Source organism: Cupressus sempervirens, chromosome 2, assembly GCF_028749045.1.
Source record: "Cupressus sempervirens isolate cs-2001-9-10 chromosome 2, ASM2874904v1, whole genome shotgun sequence".
Classification (NCBI taxonomy): Eukaryota; Viridiplantae; Streptophyta; class Pinopsida; order Cupressales; family Cupressaceae; genus Cupressus; species Cupressus sempervirens.
In genome coordinates this window covers 469,536,212-469,561,354 of record NC_143119.1, presented here as the reverse complement: position 1 = coordinate 469,561,354, position 25,143 = coordinate 469,536,212, and the positions used below count along the sequence as shown (strand labels likewise).

The 25,143-nt window shown below is 36.7% G+C and overlaps 1 protein-coding gene across 2 annotated transcripts in view; it reads left to right on the top strand.

Annotated features, from left to right (window-relative positions):
• The window catches only part of AARE (acylaminoacyl-peptidase-like protein), a 250,733-nt gene that overhangs the window by 84,988 nt on the left and 140,602 nt on the right, over window positions 1-25,143 (top strand). For both annotated transcript variants that reach the window (XM_089814257.1, XM_089814256.1), the window contains one exon: window positions 902-1,040. In XM_089814257.1, coding sequence (XP_089670383.1) covers window positions 902-1,040 — 139 coding nt within the window. The remainder of the gene's footprint in view (window positions 1-901; window positions 1,041-25,143) is intronic.

Genomic DNA, 25,143 nt, shown 5'->3' with positions numbered 1-25,143 from the left:
AACTTTTGGGGAGCTTGGCGAGTTTTTGCATTTGGCGAGTTTTCCAACTATGGTTTGAGCATCTAATATTTGTAGAAAATTGAAATAGAATATACCCTTATGGTAGGGGAATACTTTACAACACATCCAATGTAAGAGGCCACACCATGCTATATCTGTAAGAGAGCCTAAACAAATCTTCATACTCATCACATATCCTTATAATTCTATTAAAGTCCTTTATATATACCTACTCCTAATAACATTGTTGACGGGTAAACTACTAAATCCAAGTTGGCCTCCTAATTGCCTTAAATAATTCATGACCCAACATAACTAATTTAAGAGGTGGGCCACATCTACATCTGCACCCACTTTTGTACTTTATAATATCATATCCCTAGGTACAAGTTAAAATTTCCACTATGAGAATTCCTTTGACATAGATGGTATGAAAAAGGGATGTTTTAAAAAAAAATTCACCTAGCATTTGTACTTAGTGTCATTTGTTCATCTATGCCATACTCACAATTTCGTATAGTACATTACCCGATTTTAACACCTCCACATATGTACACATAAATGTTTAACATGTTTCCTAGGGATTTGGACGGGTCTCCACTATAAAAGACTTAATATTTTACCACTTGAAGGCACCATGTCTGACTATTTGTTTAGTCAATAGAGGTCACACAAACATTTAGTCAATATTAGTTTGTTACACGGACATCTCATATGCTAGCTTGTAATTTGGAGACATTAAAATTTAATATATAGTTTTCAATGCAGGATATCGAAGTCTTCCTTTTATAATGCATAGTCTATAGAACAAGTTTGACTATGGCTGTCATGGATATTGTTTTCTAGAATAGGAGGAAATATTTATGTCAGAGCCACTCTAATAGAATAAATTTGTTTACAGTCCAGATGGAGAGCTGTTGGTGTTTTTATCTGCAAACAGTGCTATCAGTTCTGGAGCACATTGCACTACTAATTCTCTTCACAGGTTGCGTTGGCCATCTAGTGGTATAATTCATTCAAAGCTCGAGATAAAAGATGTGGTATGCCATTCCTTTATGTATTCCAATTTTTTTGTAAATTATACTATAGTGCTTTTTTGTTTTTGATATTAAACCAACAAAAACTAGGGTGCCGCCACTTTAATATAATGGCCCAGAGGGTGTAAGTCATCAGATAACATTAGCAGCACATAACTAACTATTAATATCAAAAACATCAACATATACCAATCATCCACACCATCAAAAAGGAATTAATGTCTCCAGTTCTCATATTGAGTATATCATCTATACTACAACAATGATAGTAAGGCCACCTGGGGCCAACCCAGTAAACATAAAAATATCTAGTAACAGTTATCACAACTAATAACCAAAAAAGCATAAACAATCTCCATATTATGCCCATAGCGACAACTAGCAGAAATAGAATTAAATAGAAGGAGGAACGAAATCCTTATTGAACTCCCTTGTAGTTGCATCTGACTTGATGTAGTGCGACAGACCAGTCCTCTGTGAAGAACTTGAATAGTTCCTTGTAATTACCCTTGTTTCTGTCATCATTTAATGTCCCCAATTTTGTGAGCATCAGTTTTCAGTGGTTTAGCTTATCACTAGGTCCTTGTACGCTAATAGTTTAGAGGGCCTTGTTTTGGAGATATATGATATCTCAGTTGGAAATGTTTTCATCTCCAGATCTTCAGTGTATTTTGAGGCAATGCAATTTAACATGTTCTGGCTCCATTTTAATATACTTACTATTTATAGCAACTGTGTTGGTAAAGGCCAACTCCGTAGTTGTAGTGGGCTGCCTCCTGGTGAAGTCAAAATTGCTTTTCAATGATTAATGGCGTTATTATATTATAATTATTATTGAAGAATAATAATTAATTATTAAGTGCATTTCATTAATGAATTAAGTGGACTTCGATAGATGAATATATGCATATCATATCTCCTACAATTAATGAGCTTAAGGGGCTTTCTAATGCATGGTTCATAAGGCAGAACACTTGCTGAAGGTTTTGCAAATGGGGTTGCAAGAAGAGTGAGTTAAAACCATGGAGGAAACTTTGTAGTTAAGCGTGCTTGAGCTGGATTAGTACTGGGATGGGTGACCTCCCGGGAAGTCCTAGTGCTTCACCTTTGTGAGTATCACCTAGATGCAATGAATGCTAAGTGTTCCATTCATCTCAATGAGAGATGAGTTCATTTGAACCACTACTCATGGAACATGGGTCAATGAGTTTGACTAAAAAAATTACATAGTTGAATTCTGATAGAAATATGAAATTAAGTGGACTTTATTTAAAAGGGGGATTTAAATGCTTTTAAAAGTATACTTTGTAATAAGTGTTAAAGAGTTCCTTTCAAAGGGAGATGTAAGTGAATAATAAAGTACACTTTATATTATAAAGTATTCATGAAAAATCTGAAGTGGATCTCAAAAGTTTATTAAATGCTCTCTATGAGGTTAATCTACTTGGAGAAGTTATATGAAGTCACAAAAAGCTAGCAGACTCATTATCGATGATCAATTTGACTATGCTATTTGGTGTTCTTGGGAGTTGGCCATTGAGACCAAGGCCTTCAGTCCATTTGTGCATTGGACAACAAAATTTCGTCTTTTCTTTGCAATTTTGAAGGTGTAGAAAACCAACTTAACTATTACTTGAGAGAGCTTCATACAGAGGGTCTATTTGCACTTCAAAATGAAAAAATACATCAAGGGTTTGAAGAAGATTGAAGGTTTATTATGTGTAGACCTGTTACTTCTTAATTGCAGCCATTAATATCAGTTTACAAGCATATATTGACAGATTTGTGGCTGCTACAGGACCCGCTAAAGAAAACACTACTGTACACGTGAATAATAAAACATTACAGTAACAAGGGTTTTTAAAGGCAGACATTTAAAGAGTATTTCCAGATTCTTTGTGGAAGTTATTGTAATTACCACAAACTGTTAAAGTGCAGGCTTATACATTGCTGCTACAAGGCTTTCTTTCAGCTGGACGTTGTAGTTTCCAGCCACATTGGTTACTGGTCAGAAAACTCCATTCTTTACTATTATTTCTAGAATTGCTAGAAGTTTCTAACATTAACTTTCGGGTATGATTATTGCCGTTTATGCACTTATATGGTAATGTATTGATCATTAAATGATATTGTAGCCATTAATTTGCCAATAGTTAAAATGTTTGCAAGTTCCGTTGTTTAAATCTTGCCTGACAAAAGGTTTATTTTTTATAATAAAATTGCAAATTAGAACCAAATCATTCAAAAACACAAACATTTGCAAGTTGGAAGTTGGATGACCTGTTGGGGTTACTACAATGGTACCATAGCAGTTTGTTGCTACCCTCTTGGGATTTGACATAAAATTTCATAGAGCTCATGTAGCTGATTTATGAGTGACTAACACACTTGCAGTTGTTTCAGCCTTTGAAAAATTTGGGAAAACAATTAAATAGGGAAACTAGATGAAGGTAACACCACAAGATAAAATGGGTGAGAGAAGGGAAGAAATAGATAGCATGATTCATGAATAATACTCTCCTACAATATGTTAAGAAAGATTTATATTTCGTTGATTTCACGGACTTGCATCCAAGGTGTACAAGACTCATTTGGAAAACAACAATATTGTATGATAGCTCTTGATCTATTTGCGTGAGAAGAGGATCAACCACTTGGAGATGTTGAAAACATGACACAAATCAGCAATGGAACTTTGCATTAGCATGAGACAATAGTGTTTATACATGTGCAGGATGGTACTAGTGAGTTGTCACATGAAGGTACTCAAGAATTGGGTACTAATGGTGCATTATATGTTGACGATTCATGTCATGATGAGTCTAATTTTCAAACCAGACCTTAAGAAACAAATTAGAAAGTTCATTTAGTGGCATTGGATCCTCGGATAGTGACTTGGATGGACATGCAATTACTTTGGGAGTAGAAGTTTCTGAAGATACAATTATGTCAGCAACTTCTACTTTGTCAATTGAGCCATTCTTTGAGGACATAGCAACAATACCTTAGTTGTTGATGTATGCACTGATGATTGGACACATGATGTTGCTTATCATGAGGTGAATGATGTGGATATAACCTCATACCACAATGCAAATTATGGGTCAAAATGCTTGCACGGGAGTTATAAGTTTTAGAGCCCTCATCATTTGGTTGGGCAACTTAAGGTTCATGACAACGGGATTGCCATAACCATAGAGCATTTTAATGTTGCTCCTCAGATCTTGGCTACCTTTGGAATAATCCTATGCAAATGAGCACGGTGATAGTGGTCTTTCTCTAGCCGATTTTCATGTACTTCGAGAAGTCATTGGAGTTGCAACTCCTTACGATTTTTGGTTGATAGAGACTATCTCCTCGAGTGGGATTGCACTTGCTATGATGCCTTAAAGGAAACTGAGGAAGTAGATAAACTCACATATGAGCTTGAGTTGACCATGGATTCATAGAAGAGTGCCTAGTTTTCCTTTTAGGAGTCACAGTCATGATTTGAGGAGCTTATAGTGAAGTTGAGTTTGGTACGGTCTTCATCAGCTATAAATATAGTATTGTCTACTACAGTGTTGATGACGATCTTATATGCACGACCGCGGTGATGAATGTGTGATGTGGCTACATCTAACACAAATATAGGTGTAGTAGTCTTAGATGGGATGAATGTTTTGTTTGAGATTAGCAGAAAATCACTTGTTGCATTAGGTTCTCTCTAGGTTAGTATTATGATAGATGATGCTGGTCAAATTGTTGATAGTTCTTGTGTGGAAGTGGTAGATTCTCTAGAGAGTTGTGTTAGTTCATGAGGTTACTCCATTGTCTCCACAAGGGACTCATAGAGTGTCATTTGGGTTGGAGTATGGTTCTCATGTAGATTTGTTTCCCTCCCTTGGAAGCAAATTTGTCACTTCATCCATGCAACTAATTTTGGACGCCACATGTTATTTCGTAGAGTTGGAGTAATCAGGTGAGGGTTGCAGAAAAAAAGGTTGATTCCGCCTCATTGTTTTTATTGCACAAATTCGTTTATTGAGTACCTACTTGAGAGTCTGAAATTTCAAGAGGGACCATTTGGACTCTGGAGTGACTGAGGATACTCTCATTTGAGGTTTATGTGACATTTAGAATTTGGTGGAAGTGATTGTAGATGGTCTTACTATAATGCTTCCTTAGAGATTTTGTGGTTGGGCTTGTAGAGAGGGTTACTAGAGCCCCTACCCAATCAATTGTTCAATGTCAGAGATTGGCCATCTCTTGATTCCAAAGTTGTAAGTGATGAGCTGTTGAAAAAGGTTGGAGCTTTGTACCATAATATACAGTGAGGAGTTCTCGCCCTTTTCTTTGGTCCACATGTGGAGGACTTGATGATATGGCAGTGTGGATTGGTTCCAAGATTATACCATCCTTAGTTGGATGGATATTCACCATCTTTTGTAGATGGAATCAGTAGTTGCAAGTTGGTGTGAATTACTTGTAGACTCAGCACATCCCTGGTAGTTTAGCAGAGGATGGAGATAGTGGTTGTGATATAGACACCTTTAGGAGTTCTTACCTTCACAATATAGATGGTTGCGAGTCTCGATTGCATTGGGACCTAGGTGTGACAGGGTTAACACTATAGTTTGTGTGGCTTCCGTTGGTTTTCTTCACCACTGCTGGATTGGTGTTGAGCAACAAAAGTCTGAGGTTTTTCTTCTTGGTAGGCTTCTATTCAGGATTTGGGATCTAGGAATATTTTGTTAGACACTTTTTAGTGTGCTATGGGATATGTCGTGTGCATCGAGGTTCTAGTCTGGTTCATCGAGGAGATTTGTAGTGTGTACATGGTGTGGATTACTTGCAGTTCCAGTTTTGATCCTCATGTACGTGATTTGTTTCATATGCACAATTTTAGTGCATAAAGATTGGGCAGTTGGGTTTTTCATTTTTGTGTAGTTGTGGTTATGCTAGTGCTGTAATAGTTGTGTTTAGTGTGGGACAGTTCACAATCTTCCTTTGGACTTCTAGTGTAGTGTAGTTTCTTTCTAGTTGTGTTTGTGTGGGGACAAGCAATCTTAGGGAGGGCAGACTGGAATGTCCCCATTGAATGTGAGCATTGGTTTCCAATGGATTAGCATATTATTGGTCCTCGTAGGCTAATAATGATGTTTAGAGGTCCATATTTAAGAGATACCTGGTATCTTGGTAGTTGACAATGTTTTCATCTCCAAATCCTTGGTGTATTTTGAGGCAATGCTATTTAGGGTGTTCTGGCTCTATTTTAGTATACTTACTATTTGTAGTAAGTCAATTTGTGGGAAGAGGCCAACCTTACTATTTATAGTAAGACACCTTGGTTCACAGTGAATGCAATGGGCTACCTCTTGGTGAAGTCAAAATTGATGTATGATGATTAATAATAGAGTTATAATATTATAATTATAGAGTTATAATATTATAATTATAATTAAAGTTATACTTTAATAATAATTAAGTGCATATCATTAATGAATTAAGTAGATTTTATTTAAAGGGGGACTTAAATGCTCTTAAAAGTATACCTTGTAATGCGTTCAATAATAAAGTACACTTTATATTGTATTCATAAAAAACCCAACATTGATCTCAAAAGTTTGTCAAATGCTCCTTACGAATTCAGCCTACTAGGAGAAGCTATACAAGGATTGCAAAAAACAAATAGACCTATTATTGATGATCATTTTGACTATGCTATTTGGTGCTCTTGGGAATTAGGCATTGATTCCCGACTCTAGCTTTATCCTCTACTCCTAAGATAAGACTTAATATCATCCATCTACTAGATCTGCAAAGTACCATGCCTCATTACATAGTTTTTCATCATATTATAGACTTTGAAATCAAATGAACTCCATTCTGCTTGCACTTTGTGCACCTTCCATCTTTCATCTGCTCATCTTCCGTGTTCTTCTCGTTCCATCTTCTGCTTGATGTTCACCCACTAACAACTTGTTTCTTGACCCCTCCAATCTGCATAGCACCCGTAAAAACAGCACTTTGGCCTCTACACCTAACGTCATTCGCTAGTCCCCATCCAAAACAGTCACTGGTTTTACATAAAATCAGGCAGTGTCGTTGAATTAGGCTAGAAAAATGCAAAATGCCCTCCTTTCTCTCTCCACAAAATAACAGATCTTTGACCACCCTCAGCTAATTCATTCCCACTCCACCATGACATCTTCGACGGTTCCTTGAATGCCTTCCCTTTTGAGTTGATTTTTCAAAAGCTCTTGCAAGCCTCTACTCTGCCATTTCATGTTTCATTATTGCCTGCTTCAGTTTTGCTCACTCCCTGACAATCTCTGCTTTTTAGGTAGCCTTGTCCACCTTTGCCTACCCACCAACAAACGGAACCAACCCAAAGACCCATGCATCTTCTTCATCCTCAAAACACTCAGAAATATCAGAGCCTATCCCCGGCACAACGTGCTCCAGGATTGACTCCAGCCCAAGTAACATGTCTACTTCGGTCAAATGATTGATGAATCTCCTAACCTCTTCAGTTTCTTCTCCAGTTTCCAGACCCCATGCAATTGCCATAGAAATTACATCAAGGTTCACTCGCCATTTCCCTTTCCTTCCTTAAAACTGGCTTCCAATCACCTTCAGAACATTATTCACTACCTCTCTATTTTGATTTTTAGCAGCCTAGAAATCCTCTCCCTACTTACTGGACCTTTGAAGCCCTTCTTCTGTTTGTCGGTGACCACTGAGAAAGCTCCCATTGCAGCCTCTGCAACTCCTAACTCTTGAACACTCACACTACCCACACATTACCTCCTCACCTGACCACTGTTCCTAATGAATGCCTCAATCTTGAAATGAAGCCTAAAAAACCTCTCCCTCCCCTTTACTTATTTCACTTAAAAAAATGAAGTTCATATCCTTTGTTCGTACATGACTTGGATTTTCTGACATTCTATGACATCTCCGGTGCTTATTCATAAATAAACTGCCACTACCCTTTCTTATACCCTAGCCACCTTGTTAATGTCATTCTCAAATGTGCGAGCCATTTAATGTGTAATGTCCCTTATGGGATTTACTCTAATTTTGCAATTTAATGTGTCAATTATGCTTATGGTTCTTATTGTCTTGATTGTAAATGTAAACTTATGTCAAGAATGCCCCCAAGGATCTGGCCGAATTAGTGATTTTTAATTTGAATATTGGATGTTCTAATAGACCATAATATTACCCCTCTTATCTGATTCAAATCCCAATATGTTGTTCCAAGAGAAGATGGTTCCGAAGTCTAATATACATTGCAACATACGACGGTTCTGATAATTACTTATGTAGAATGCATTAAGATTTCTGTGCTCCACTTATTTATAATCAACAAAAAGTAACTAAGACTAGTCTATTCAACAAACGTAGCATAAGTAGAGGAATATCTGATCGATGCTTTTGCAGCAGTCATTATAGGTATGGTTATAGTTCTTCAACATAATGATTTGGCATAGCCTTATGATATTTTCTCCCAATAAAGCATAGTCTCGTATAACTCTTAATTTCTGGGTAAATCTTATATGGTTTCTAATACAGTTTCATGATATCAATAAGGTCTGATATAAAACAGTTACAGTTTATATAACTGTCGCTAGAAACTCCTCTGCTGAGTCTGGCGGTTATGAATGCATCTCAATATCACATGGGTTCTTATGACTTTGGTTAAATGTTCACTGAATATCTTTCCTTGCTTCAAACAATGCCAAATGAATTCTGATTTCCATTTGTCCAAAGATAAAGTTCCCATGCTCAAGGATACTTGTAGATGCCAAGGTAATATCTAATTCTCTTTTCCCCCTTCCTTTGTGGTCTTGTGAAGATGTATAGAAAATAAATAGAGATGCATTGATGCACCTCCTAATTCAATATAAATGGGTATATATAGCCCAGTCTCCAAACCGAACTGTTGACACTCGAATGGACACATTATTTCCTGATTGACTTTTATTAAGTAGTTTGTATTATTTTGTCACAATACTTATTCAGTATTTAGCATTAATAATAAGATGACACTCAAATCCTATCACATGGTTTGATGACAATATCATAGGGTTAATGATTTCTGTTTGATTATTATTACAATTGATTGCTGCTGTCGGCAATTATCAAATGGCTGCTGTTCACTATATTGTTATTGTTAATCTATGTAATTGACTTCTACAGGAATTATACCTTGAAGGCAGCAATGTGGGCTTTCATTACGAGGCATCTGTCAAAATATTGGCACCAATAGCATCGTGAATGCTAATTCTTGTTGTTATTAACAATGGTTTGATTTACTTACTGTAATACTGCTACGTCTCACTCATCCCATGTAAGAGTCAATCGTATTCCTTAATGTGACCTTTGTGCCTGATCTTTGATCATACACACTTGTCGGGCAATCTCCAAATCGTTTCTTAATGAATCGATAAAAAAAATAGATTTTATTATATAATAATTCCTAAGCTTATGATATATGGAGATTTCCATGGAACTTTCTTATTTATTATTATCTATTTTCTTATTTTCTTCTTATTATTTATTTATTAACTTTTCTTTATTATTACCATTGGTTATTATAATTATATTTATTGTTATATAATTTTGCATAGTTACGTTGCCCTGGGGGACGAGGGGACGGCGGAACGAGGGGACAAGTTTCCGGGACAGGGGGACAGAGGGGCCTTAATTTGGGGATGGTGGGGGGATGGCGTGGGGGATAGGAGAGGGGGTATAAAAAAAAAAAAAAAAAAAAAAAAAAAAAAAAAAATATATATATATATATATATGGTACTTAAAATGCTAGTTATGAAAATATGTATTGCAATATAAGATGTAAAAGAATAAATACTTGAACATTGCATTGAATTGGAACATCAAACATAAAACATAAATAGTCGACTCTGCAAATAGTCAACATCGGGATGTCCCCCATCCTCAGTGGAGGGGGCGAAATCTGGTGGCATTGTTGGGGACGGGGGACTTAGTCCCCAAGTCCCTAGTGCATTGAAGTCTCCGGGACGTGGGGCAAAAAGGGGGGGGGGACGCATCCCTATGTTACTATGTAATTTTGTTATTATATACTATATTATTATATTAATAGTATATTACCATATTAATAATATATTATATTATCTATGTTGGTTCATTTATTTATTTAGTTCTATAATTATCTTTTATCATTCAATCTTAGTTTAGATTGGGGACATTGTTGAAGTTTGTAGTTTTGATAGAGAACTTTATCTACGATTTTGAGATAGAAATATGTTTGTTATGACCGTTATGGTCATCTTCAGCTAAAAGAGATATTTGCAAGTTAATATTATATAAAAAGACATGTGTCATATGTAATGCGAAAAGGCATTCTTATGTGAAGAGTTAATGTATGGAAATACAAAGTGTTTTATTTTTGGGACTCAAAAAGATCTTGTGTAAGATGAAGAGTCTTATGCAATCTATTCATATGATTGCTTAGTATATTATAAATTGATCAATTGAAAAAGCCTTGAACTCAAACATTTTATCATCAATAAAATAGATATTTTGTTGGTGTGGCTTGATTTTTCCCTTCAAGTGAAAGGGTTTTCCCAAGATAAATCTTGTGTTTCCTATGCATTTTATTTACTTTTCTTATGTTGTTTATCTAATATATGGGCATAAATCTTAACATGGTATCGAAGCTAGGTTCTGATAAATAGCTGTAAAGGAGAATGTTTGAGGTTATTTATGTGAGATTATTTTGTATTCATATTATTTGTAGATTTCTGTGTATATTAACCTAGAAAATATTAACAGAGAAAATGTTTGCCATGAGGGTCTTATGGTCCTGATAATGAATGTGTTAAAGTCCAAGAAGATTGTGAAACCCAGGGGCAGTTTGAAAGAGGTAGACCAGGATATGAAAGGGAGTCTCCTGGATAAGGGTTATGATTCTGATATCCAAGATGATGTTGAAGGGGGTTTGGGTAGTTTGAAAAAGGGCTCTGGTTGCAGTTCTAAAAAGAAGAAAAAGATTGTTGAGGAAGGTGATTCTAACCGGGAGAGCGAATTCATGGAGGAATTAGTGAGAGACCACTATAATAAGAGGAGTGGAGGTAAAGGAAAGGGTAGTAAGGGCTTTCAAGATGATCGGGTTTCTCCTCCTTTTGATGATGAGCCTCTGGCTCACCGGTTGGAAAGGAAAAGAAAATCTTCAAGGCGACAGGAGGAAAGTTTACAAACTAGGAAGAATGGGGACTCAGATAATGAGGATGTTGGAGAATAGGGGCACCTTCCAGATTTGGATGATAATATTGAAGGCGGGCTCGGGTCGTCCAAGGGTCTTTTTGGTAACCTTGGTTCAATTTTGAAGGAGTTTGGCTTCCTTAAGCAACAAATCTAGTTGTTGGGCAAGGAAATGGAGCAAGCTAGAAAAATTGCCAAAGGTGAGCGTACATTGGGCCAATATATAGACAAACTTTCGGAGGTTATTGGGAATGCAGAAGAAGTTAAAAACCTCATACATAAGATACCATTGCTCGAGGCGAAACAAAGGATGATGGATAAAGAGATTAGTGGAATTCAGGGGAAGGTGTCGAAAATGGACACTAAACTGGGCAATTTGGAAAAATTGTTCAAACAAATGGCAGAAAATGTGGGTAACCTCTTGAAGCGGAATGAGAATGACAAAGGGTAGGACTCCCCTCTGGTGGCAAAGACTTAGGGACCAAGCAAACACACTCGAGCTCATTCTAAGAAGAATGAGGATGTCAGTAAGAAGGACGAGGTGAAGGTCGGTGCTGATAATATGCATATTCTAGCAGATCAGGCTGTTGACCTGATAAAGACTTCTTAGTTGGTTGGTTGCTGCTCTTTTACTGTTCTTTTGCTATCTTTTCTAGCTCTGTCTTGGGTGACCTAATGGTTGTTCTTTTTGGAGGTCTATTTCATGTTGTCCTATGCTGCTTTTCTCTGATGTTTACATCTCTTGTTTATCTCTAGACTTTTGTTATTTTGTAAAGGTTTCAAGTCCTTTAAGACCTGTTTTTACTTAATCAAAACAAAGAAAATATTGAATCAAATTTTTTCCGTCAGCTCCCCGTGTCTCAGTTCAAGTTATGTTCGGATTTTTTCTCAAGCTTGGCCATTGCTAGGTATGTGTGTTGTCACAGGTTTCAATCAAGTGCACATCGTGTTGAAGTTACTGACAACTGGTTGTGAGCTAGCCTTCTTATTCAAAGAGATTCACCGTCACACTAAATGCTGACATGGCACTCGTCAACATTCAACATCTCTTTCTTTAGTTGAAAGGTCAAAGCTTTCGAGAGAGTAATGACAGATTCTTTTATGATTGAAGTTGTGTCATCAAAGCACCTGCCATTCTTGAAAAAGATTGGTTTCCTTTTAATTTCTTCTTCCTCTCATATCGCTAATTCTAGCTTTTGCTATTATATGCGATCGCGTGTATGGAGGCAATCATATGAGAAAATTGGAAGGCTCTTCTATATATTATATTTCTGATCTGTATAGGAACTTTCTCTTGTTTGTTCATGCTTTCAGACTCAAATGTTTGAAGAGTGTATCTGTTGTATTGAGAGTATGATTTTGGCTTGATTATGTTCTGTTTAGAGCAAAGTCTATGTTCATCCGTCTTTGCTAGATCTGCGATTATGGAATCATAATCACTCGCTCTTGGTTGTGAAGTTATCGTTGGGTTGTATGGTTGGCGATGTGTATCACTTCTGGTAAATGTATGATTCTAGCATTCGAATCGTCTTCTCTATATGCTTGAACGGACCTTTATTCAAGCCAATTGCGTTGAAGAGGACTTGGCTACTTGCGATGTTGGGCTCATAATTCTTGGCACCATGCAATTCTATTTCAGAGGCTCCTAGTTATGTCGATGTTTATACATGCCAGGGGATATTTTTCTCTTTTCACATTGAACAAATTAGTAGATCATTTTTTCCAATGTTGGGTGTCCTCAAAACTCGCTGTTCCTTGTCGAGGGTGGAGTGCCTTGTTGAGCAGTTGGATTTCATTCTCAGCTTCAATTATGTTGAGATATGCTCTTGGCCCCATTTAAGCCTCAAGATTGTTGGTCTTCAGAAATCTCTTCTATGAGTTTGTAATGGGGGTGCCAACATATCCAAAAGTGGCAGAACTTCATACTATTAAAGAGGGACATTGTTGTATTAAAGCTCAATCAATCCTAAGAAAAGGTTGGAATCAGTGAGCGAACTAATTGGAGATTTCGTGAGAGAATAATGAATTTTATCTAACAAAGAGATAAGTATTGTATGGTCATTTTTATTGTATAGATCATAAACTTTTGTTGGATATTTATGGTAGGTTAATTTTATCTCTCCTAGTCACATTTTTTGTTAGTAAGAAACTGCATTATTAGAGTATGGTCATCTATTTCTGTGTGCTTGCATAGCTCTTGATGTTGTTACAACAATTTGTGCATTTATGAAAGGGATTTTATAGTGATGAAAACTCTCTCAGATTGTTTATGTTATGGTTGTTTAATTACCAAATTGTGAAAGTGAAGCAATCCTGGCTCGGATTTGTGTGAGTTACTAACTTACTTTTGTTCATGCCTTGATATTCAAAGATTAATCATAGCTTTGGAGGCTGGTGATGTTCCTTTAGAAGCTGTACAGGGGTGTTGTGAACGAACCAATAGGTGGATGAGAGCAACAAAGAAGCAATGAGATGAGCGTTGCTAGAGAGAGAGACTATTCTATGATTTTTTATCAGACTAGAAAGAGAGTATATCTTTTCTTGGATCTATATGATAAGTAAATCTTTTATTAGTTATAAATCTCTCTTGGTTGTAGGGTGCAAATGGAATAGTGAGGGATTTTGCAACATTGGTTGTAGTCTTGATGCTAAATTGGCGATACATTATCTTTATCAAATAGTGCAACATCACCTATTCAGCTTCAGAGGGAGGTTATGTGATAGAGGGAGATGTCCAAACCTTTGTGAAGCTTGTGTGATAGTAAAACACTTGGAATCAATTTCTTTTTATGGTGTTTAAAATTGTCCCTATTGATAGGGAGTCTCTGTTAAGAGAAAATCTCAGTGAATTAATGCATTCTTCTCTAGGAAAAGATTGAGGTGAAAGTCCTTGTTCCACCCTTTGCAAGTAGGCAAACCACCCTCTATAAGTAGCCATGGTGGAAATGCATTCTTCTCTAGAAGAAGTTTGAGGTGAAAGTCCTCGTTCCACCCTTTGCAAGTAGCCATGGTGGAAAGGCATTCTTCTTTGGAAAATGTTTGAGGTTAAAGTCCTCGTTCCACCCTCTGCAAGTAGGTATGGTGGACCACCCTCTGCTACTAGGCATGGTGGAAATGTATCCTTTTCTAGGAGAATTTTTGAGGTAAAAGTCTTTGTTTAACTCTCTGCAAGTAGGCATGGTGAAAGTCACATGTACGACTTCATTCTATGTGATTATGGAGTAGCTATGGTGGATTATGTTATGTTGAGATAACATATGTTATGTGAATTTATCATCTTTGGTTGCAACTATGTGTGCATACTTGACTAAAGATCTCTCTCTTGTTAAGAGGGAGTGTTGGAAGTTTGTTGCTGCAATAAAGATCTTTATCTCTGATTTTGAGATAGAAATATGTTTTTTATGACCGTTATGGTCATCTTCAGCTGAAAGAGATATTTGTAAGTTAATATTATATAAAAGACACGTGTCATACATAATGTGAAGAGGCATTCTTATGTGAAGAGTTAATGTATGGAAATATGAAGGGTCTTATTTTTGGGACTCAAAAAGACCTTCATAGGTAAGATGAAGAGTCTTATGCAATCTATTTATATGATTGCTTGGTATATTGTAAATCGACCAAGTGAAAACGTCTTGTACTCACATTTTATCATCAATAGAATAGATATTTTGCTGGTGTGGCTGGGATTTTCCCTTCAAGTGGTAGGGTTTTCCCAGGATAAATCTTTTGTGTTTCATGTGCATTTTATTTACTTTTCTTATGGTGATTATCTAATTTCTGATCGTAAATCTTAACAAATATCACAATTTGATGTAATTAAAGTCCTCAAACTAAATGTAAGTAATCTTTGACATCTTAATGATGGACCATTTGGATAAGACATCCACTTCCACATTACTATTTCACCTAATATGACTTAATTTGAGATATTGAAAGAATAAGAGTAGACAATCAATTTCGTCAATTGTATTTTGTAGGTGCCACGCTTGAACATTACCATTTAAATGAATCTTCTACAATTCATATTTTTCCCAATCTGCAATGCTAACAAACCCGCTTTGGCCTTTGCCACGTTATTTGTTCCATCCTTCAATATTTGAGTTGCATAGGCTGAGGTGCATCCGGAGTAGTCTCTCGCAATCTCGTTAACCCCAGAAGAGCCAGGATCGCCTTTAGTAACTCCGTTGAAGTTTCATTTAATCCATCCTTCTTCCGGCCTAGCCTACTTATACTTTTCTCTTGAAATTTCTCTATTGTGCCTCCTCAAATCTATATTGCCACTTCTAATTTTTATTACTTTCCATTATGCATGTATTCTTCTATCCTTTAGTATATAAGGAACATCGTATTCATATTGGGCAATTGCTGTCCCCACTACTTCTATAGTGATGTTAATCCTTGCTATAATTTTCTCCAAAGCCTCAATCTTCTTGATGGAGCCCCAATTTTTGCAAAATTTAGGGCCTTCATTGGAGAAATAATGTTAGAAACTTGATGAAATATTGCCATTGATGTCAAAAAGGGTTCACAAGTAAGGAAGTGGGGGCATATTAATAATCAAAGTGGACCATCGACTGAAGAAAACATAACAGAGTTTATGACACTGTTGGCTTTCTTTTTTCTTTATGTGTAATAAGTTATTCTTAAAATTTCACCATTGTGCAATAGTTGTATGGAACTTTCAACAAAAGCTAGTTACATTAGTTGGAGTTCAAGGAAGTTGAATTACTGATTAAACATACAGAGATTGGTTCCACATTCTCAAATGGGTTTTTTAATCCTCAAAGGGCATACTGGGAGTAGTGCTAAAATATTCACCAAGGACATAGATCTATTAAACATTCTCTATTGGAATCAACAAGAGATAATGAGTCTGCAAAGAAACCAATCTACACTGAAAGAATCTCATTTCAAAGACTATGATCTTTAATGAATATTTACCAAATTCTTGAAAAACTAAACCTCAACAAACACACAAAAATATACACAATAAACCTAGAGCAATGTTTTAAAGAAGACCCCCAAAGATTATAAAATATCAAATGCATACTTGCATACAAACAGTGGTTTTGCAAACTATATGGTTCGTGCCGTCAGTTTTGAAACATATCACATATCATACATGTCACCATAAATTTCCTCTAATAAGTTAGAAATAAAATAACTTGATGCCTAGATGGAGAAAGATCTTAACAAAAGAGAAAACATGTGGAGACTATGGTCAATTACGACAATAGTAGACAAGAAGAATCAAGAATACCATAGAGAAGCAACAGGAAGGGTTGGAAGTTTTTGATTTGGCAATTAGCATGTGAAAAACACTCAGAGGTTGGTGTCAAGGTTAGGAGCACACGTGATGGGCAAAGGAATTTGGTCATGACACAAATCATCGACTTTATATGTAGATCATGGAGGGAAGTTTCATACTTCAACAGAATGCAAAAGAGTTCTTTGCTTAGTGTCTACATAGATATGTTTGTTACTTACAAGGAATACTACGATTGAAATCGATTAATGCTAGAGCTTGTATTTGCACCTGCGCAAGGATGGATTGATTGCTAAGATTCAATATTGAGAGATGGGAAGTTTTGAGGAGATTCATGATAAGTTGGTTGTTATAAGTAATCAGTCAACCACACAGATAGCGATATAAATTCAATGGAGATCTCTATAGACAATGGATGCTGAAACTAATACATAGCCAACGATAACATAATACTGTATCATGCAATATGAAAAACATAGAGATATAGTCAAAGTTTCAGGATCGCCAGATTTATCAGGTATGGTGTTGTTTGCAGGTCTATGCGAATCAATCGTTTTCCTTCAGTATATGACGCCAATCCAAGATAATGGCAAAGGAAGACGTTCAGGAGTTTGGCAATGATACAGAGAGGTAAACACAGAAAGATGAATAGAAATTCCACATAAGATATCCAAAATGGATGTCGTGTCTTTGTCAAACTACATGAATGGTCAATGACAAGCATTGCTTCCTATATGGTGTCATCAAGAGTTTGAAGATCAAATACGTTATAATGAGAAAAACTATATTATGCGTAATTGAGAATCAAAACCTCTGAAAATTGGAGATTACAAATATTATTAAATTGTTTTTGATATATGATCTAATCAATAACACTAAGGATAATAATTTGTCAAGGGAAAGAATCGCCATAACTTGGCGCTATTATGGTTAGAAAGGATGTAGTTTACATTTGAAAAGAGGTAACCTTTTATTTGAAAAGGCATGCTTTCTTATGTGTAAGATATAAAAAGATATATGGATCATTTGTAGAGAATAATAACAAGACACATATTTGAGAGAGGAGCTATAAAGAGACGTGTGCGCTTGTAAAGAGGAATGTAGAATATTAAAGTATGACTTTAACATTAATTTATGTATTATTTTTGAATTATAAATAAAAATTCTTTTTGTTTTTTGTTTATTTAAAAGGTAAGGAGGGTAAAATTTTGATTTGGATTCGTCCCTTATGATTGATAAGAAGATTATTAAATTATTTCTTGAAAAGCTCATGTATTAGATATGTTCCGCATTCTTTGTTCGACAATCAGGGGTATTGTGAAGAAAATAGGTGTTTTGTTGTCTTTGTCTAATTGGACTTCTGTCAAAGAAGATAATACCCTTTTGGACTAACAGAGAATTGCATATAAAATATGTCTTTTGCAGAGGACAGGAGTAATTGATGATATTTAATGAATATTCTGTCATAAGGTTGTACATAATAATTCTTGTTGTAGTTGGCTCTGTTGCCCAAATAAGAAAAGGCACTGGTCTTTTGAATCATTGAAATATAACCATTAGATTTATAGTTAAAGTCAATAATCTCCGTATTTCCTCCGTACAAGCATCAACTCATTCATTTCATAAACATTCAATCATATCATTTATATAACTTTATTTTGAATGTTTTAAAGATTTTGCCAATTTATAACTCAAAAAGTTTAAATTTTCTATAGGACAACCTTTGAATCTAGTAATTAGGATTTAAGGTGAAGGTATACCTACCTAGGCGTAGCGAAGCCTTAAGTGTAGGGGAATCAAAGTCATTCCCATTCGTTGGCCATAACTAATTGGGTAATCCTATTGGAGAATTGGCAAAAGTCTTGGATTTCCAATCTGTGGTTTTGGGAACCAACAGATTGGCGACTCTACTGGTGAGAGTTTCTCGCAATAAGTATTGTGAAGTTACCCAGAGTTTCAGATTTCCTAGACTAGAATCAGAAAACAGTTGTATCAATTTGTTTGGAAGCATACTCTGTTAGAAGCAAGATTGTGGAAGATCGATAAAATCAATACATTCCTCGAAAGCGGTGGCAACTCTATTCAATAAATTTTTCAGTTGGTAGCTCTACTGAGGCAGAAGGCTCGGAAGGAAATGGTAGATAGTTTTTTCAAAAGTACAAATCATTTCAAAGAAAGTCTTTTATTCCAGATGGCATCAAGCCATTGGATCTCAGAAATTTTGATTGTAAACCTAAAAAGTTGTTTCCAAAACTTTCGCAACTTGTACCAAAGTTCCATGGAGAATGAGATGAATTGGCATTTCAACATTTGGATGCGTTTTATACATTTGTAGAAGATTATGAGATTTGTGCAGAGGATCAGGTGATGAAGCTATTTGTTAGGACATTAAAAGACAATGGGAGGCAAGCTAATGAATGACTACCTATAGATAGTATCTCATCTTGGAAAGAATTTGAACAATGGTTCCTTTATAAATTTCATGATGAAAGCGAGGAAGATAACATTTGTTATGAACAATATGAAGACCAAAGCTGCAATATTGAAAAAGATCCTAACATGTCTCTAGTTGATGACTTTTTTAGTTTGGAGAGATTTGAAGGGGAGTCTTCTACACACATATTCATGAGGATGTACAATGCCCTTCAAAAAATACCTTTAGAAATCAAACCTCCATCTTCTGATATTTTCAACAGAATGCGTGAACTAGGTCTCTTAAATGATCATTAGTTCCTTATTTTTCTCAAACATATAGATTATGAATTGACTGCAGAAGAGAGTGAAAGCAAGACTAAAGATGCATTTAAGTGATATTTCAAAATCAAAGATAGCAAAAACTTTTGGTTAGCCTGAAGAAGAATCGGATCATGATGGGACTTGTAAGGAATTAAGCTGCAGGGAATATGAAAATGAGGAAGAGGATTGTAATGTTCCCTTTTTGGGACATTAGAAATATTGAAGTCTTATTATACATAATGTTAAAATGGTGCAGGAGCACCCCATCAAAATTAAGTAGTCTTAAGGTCTTCTAGGCCTTCTCAATCCTTGATTCTAGCATATTTTGGTTAATTAGGCTCTTTCTTGCATAGTGATCCTATTGTGTAACCCTTGAACAACTTTTGGTATTTGTATAAACCAGTTGTTTCATGAGGTCACAGGGATCTAGTAATCTCCTAGGGTCATGTTAAAGGCCTTAGGAAGTGTTAGAGTCTCTTAGAAGTTATGTTAGAATCACAAAATCAAAATAAGTTGCATAATCATGACAATAATGCAACATTTTCCTTATAACTTTTGTTTGTAATAAGTTCCCTACAACTGTCACAACCTTTAAATTTCGGTTGGACCAGTTGGAGGAAGGTCTTCATAAGCCATTACAGGCAGGTAGAAGACATACAATGTAATATCTTGCTTTTGAATCAATGAAAGCTACCATTTTTCCTGCAAAAACTCTGTTTTCTGCTTAGTGTACGGACTGTATAGACTTTGGTGGACTGGAGGATCAGGTTTTATCAAAGCTTGAAGAGTTACCTTTCCAATAAGCCTACTCTGAGCCTCTGAAACGCCGGGAGTTGGGAGTTATAAGGTTTTTTGCTGAACTTGGTTTCAAACCTTAACCATCTAGTGTTTTGGAGAAAAATGGCAATATCTCCCATTTCCACTGTTGGAAAAATCTGATTTTTAGGGGAATGGGAGATTGTCAAGTGTATTTTAGGATTTTGGAGGTTTCAAGGCAGGAGCAGATGGTGGCTGTACTGTACAAGCAAGAATGAGTTGGCATCTTTATGTGACAACTCTGCTGCATACTGAGATTTGCTAATTTGCACGCCTTGGGGGTTGAGCCACGTTATGAAATCTTGGAATCCTTCTAGTTTTGACCCAACCTAACCATTCCTTGTGTTGGTTTTGTATTGCACCTTTTATTTCTAGCAGTTCCTTTGTAAAAGTGACCTAATTGGGGCAATTAGGCCTGTTAAGCATTGCTGTTTTAGAAGGTTAAAAGGTGACATCAGAACCTGCCTTTTTGGCAGTATGTCAAACTCAATAAAGGGTGTTCAGAATGGTAATTTGTTCGTAGTGTCCTTTGGAGGATTTTGCACTTATGGCACAAATTGCCTTTGGAAGGGCTACTAGACCTATTGCTGCATTACTAGGACAGAATAGTGAAAGTTGGGTTTGGATTGCTGATTGGCAGTGATTCCTTGTTCTTTTGAACACTTGTTCAACCCCTTGCATGTTGATGGATCCAAAAATGTGTGGGTACACCATTTGAGGATGAAGAGTCAAGTTTGCCAAGTTGGAAGTTGAATGGAATAGTCATGGTTCTTTAGTGATATTCTTGTATAAAGGTGTAGAAGTTTGGGTGAGTCATCAATCAAGTTGGATTGGTGTCAGCATAACTTAGGTTTGTGCTTATTAAACCCTTACCTTTGCATCATAAAATTGACTAGTAGAGAGTAGACTCAAATTATAAAAAGGTCAATTTAATGTTATAAAGAGGGCAAAAGGTCAAGGAGGAATATGACGAAAAGGCAGAGGGAAGTTGAAGAGTCACAGGGGAATAGGACGAAAGCCATAGGGAAGTCGAAGAGTCTTAGTTTGTGTATTAAAAACGGAAAGAGGCTCATTCTTGGGCATGCTTGATTTATGATTCAGTTTCTGTTTTCTCTCTTGTGAGAGTTATTCGGAAAGCTTTAGCTTTCAACTAGTATGAGGACGTAGCCCCTTGTGCCGACAGGCAGTGGATGCAAACCCATTGTCCGGGGAGACATCAATTCGTGTGTTTCATATTCGCTTACAGGTTCTTATTCTAGTATTCCAATATGACTGTTAATTTGTATTTAAGATTGGATTTTCTACTGTCGGTTATTGTATTGCTGTTGTATAATGCAATAACGTGTTTATGGAGTTGTACAAGAGTTTGTTGGTTCTATATTACTGGTTTGTGACGCACTTTCATGTGTTCAAATCCTGAATAGTATCTTGGAAAGACGGTTATTTTCTTGTGGATAATCTGCTGGTTTTATTGTTGTATTGTATTATATCTGTATATGTTGAGTTTGAATATAATATTTAAGAAGAAATTGGTCAAATATCTATTGGGATTTCTATTGGTTTCGATTGTGCTGTAATACATCTGCAATGTTTTAGTTCTGAATATATTGTTGAAAGAGAAATTTAGTAAATATCTGCTTCGGGATATCTCAGGGATTCCCTTAGTGTGGAAGAAATTTCAGCCTTGTTAGACATAGAATATCATAAAAATACTGAGAAAAATGGTTCAAATTTTTTCTCAATCCACCATAGTAAACAAGTTGATGGATTAGGGTACATTCAGGGAGTGCTAGATGAAGCAGATGATGATTCTCAATATGATGAATTTAGTACACTATTTGTTGATATCTTGTGTAATGGAATATTTGATGATCCAAATAAAAGCTCTCTTAGAGGTATAACTGAATTTTCTATGTTCTTTAACCCATTGTTTGAAGAGGAAGTAGAAGAAGGTATTCCTAATTCCTCTATGTTCTTGAATCCATTATTTGAAGAAGATTTTCTATGCAATCAAGTTCATCAGCATCATGATGAAGATATCAGGCCTAGTGATAATTTTGAAGATGATGAAACTCAAGTTATGCGTGGAGAGGGGTTTTCAGAAAATGAGACATCTTTTATTTCATACCATGAGCCGGAAGTACATCAAATATGCGAAGATGAGGTGAAATCATATTAGCATGATTCTGAAAATTATCTAAGTATCCTATTTGATTAGATTCTTGATAAGAAGGAAGTTCCTGAATGTGAGTTATCTTCAAATCCTTTTTGTTAGGAGAAACAATATCTACAGTATGAAGATGGTGCAGGTTATGTGCAAAGGGACAATCAACCAAAGAAGACTTGATGCTTATATGACTGATCATATGCATAACCATAGGGATCTTCCATTCGACCAAGACTACAATGCACTTGATAACCTCTCAAAGGCAAAACAAAAGTTAGATGGTAAACACTGCATTGATGAAATGGAACTAATAAGTATTGTCCATGAGGATGATGCATCAAATACAGGTTTGAAATATGAGCAATAGATCGAGAAGATGAAAGATGGACAGAAAAATGATGGCATCGTATTTAGGAGACCCAAAGTGATACATGATCAAAATTATGTGTTCAATAGAGGAAAGGAGCTGTGTTCATTTTTGGGGGTTGGGGCCACCCAATTTCATTTTTCATCAGGTTAAGCATGGATACTTGGTTTGCTTCTCCAGTGATAGTTGGACTCTCATTATGGCCACAAGGGAACATATGTCCCCAATAAGACCCACTAATGGAGCCCCAAATTATACATTTGAGAAATAATGTTAGAAACTTGATGAAATATTGTCATTGACGTCAAAAGGGATTCACAAGCAAGGAAGTGGGGGCATTCAAATAATCAAAGTTTACCATTGACCGAAGAAAACATAACAAAGCTTTCTTTATGTGTAATAAGTTATTCTTAACATTTCACCATTGTGCAATAGTTGTATGGAACTTTCAACAAGAACTGGTTACATTAGTTGGAGTTCAAGGAAATTGAATTACTGATTAAACATACAGAGATTGGTTCCACATTCTTAAATGGGTTTTCACATTCTCAAAGGGCATACTGGGAGTAGAGCTAGTATATTCACCAAGGACAAAGATCTATAAAACGTTCTCTATTGGAATCAACAAGAGATAATGAGTCTATAGAGAAACTAGTCTATATTGAAAGAATGTCATTTGAAAGACTATGATCTATAATGAGTATTTACGAAATTTAAAAAAAAAACTAAACTTCAACAAGCACACATAAATATACACAATGAACCTAGAGCAATGTTTTCAAAGAAGATCCTCACAGATTTAAAAGATCAAATACATAGCATACAGACAGTAGTTTCAAAGACTATATGGTTCATGCTGTCAGTTTTGAAACATATCACATATCATACATGTCACCATGATTTTCCTCTAATAAGTTAGAAACGAAATAACTTGATGAAATAGCAAACATGGAGCGACTATGGTCAATCACGACAATAGTAGACAAGAAGAATCAAGAATACCGTAGAGAGGCAACTTGAAGGGTTGGGAGTTTTTGGTTTGGCAATTAGCATGTGAAAACACTCAAAGGTTGGAGTCAAGGTTAGGAGCACACATGATGGGCAAAGGAATTTGATCATGACACAAATCATAGACTTTGAATCAGTTTTGCAGACCATGATAGAAGCATATAATCGGCACAACAGAACGAGCACATTTTTGTATAAAAAGCATCGGATGACAGTTTCTTTTAAGCTTAGGGATTTCACGAGGGTTTTTGGCATTCCTAGTTCTGGAGGTAAGAAGGTGGAAATCAAGAATCACAAGCTCTCTTAAGAACGGAAGGAACACTGGATTCAATTAGTGGGCCACGATCTTACACCCGACGAGATGGAGTCAGTTATCAAGGGGTCAAAATGCAAAGGACTTTGGTGGGATCTCATTCGGGAAGGCCATTGGAGGTGTATTATGGACGTTATCAAGAGCAAGCTGACAGGGGCAAGTCGGGATTCAAATATAGCATTGCCGCAGATAGTATTCATGAATGGCATCATGAATGACACGGTGTATGACTGAGCTACAATTCTTGCTGACAGGATGGAGGAGTTCATGACACTCCAACACCGCACATTCTTTATGCCACATCATGCGATTGGCCTATTTCTGGAGGCAACGGTTAATCAGATACCCATGGATGATTTTGAGGCACCACCTTGGGGAAAGTTGGCACAAGGAGAGCCTTCGATATTTTATTGGAGACATCTGGAAATGTGTGGGACAGCAGTGGGACAAAAGAAGGTATTTCGGGGATTGCAGGCGGCTCACAGGGACACTGATAGTGGACGGGAGGAGACTTTGGAGAGCAGCGGGGTGGAGTATGAGGAAGAGAGTACTTCCGCGGAGGTTGGCAATGAACCAGCAGATAGTGAGCCCACATTTTCCCCCCTGCCGCAGTTGTCAACTTTGGTGCACTTGTCCCCTCCTACATCACACATTCCTCCTTTTGGTCAGTGTCATGCACCGGTCGTGATGACCCCACCGGTGGTAGCAAATGTCCCATGGGTAGTGGCTGAGGGTGTTCCACCAGCGACAAATGTTGTTGCACCGACGACCACTCCAGGTGTTGCTTTCTCCACTTTCTCCACGGCCATAGTAGATGTTGTTCCAGTGGCACCAGTGGAGCCAGTCTCGTAGAGGGTGGAGTTGCCAATGCTAGAGCTTGAGCCCCAGGTTCGCTTGGATCTGATTGACTATGATGCAGTCGTTACCGTTTTGTCTTCCTTGTTAGCAGCCGTGGAGCTAGTATAGACAGTCCAGTCAGCCCAGCTAGCACATCAGGAGGAGAGCATGGAGCCTGCATAGTCAGAGCAGCCGGAGGTGATGGATAGAGCCAGTGCTTTCTTGAGATAGCAGTTCTGACTCATCCTTGCCGAGGTGGGTCCATCCATCCTGTCCCCGGGGCACCTAAGAGTATTAGCTACAGTATTGGAGCCTCAGGAGGTGGGGATGCTACAGGTCAAGGTTGCGCCGAGAGCAGAGGAG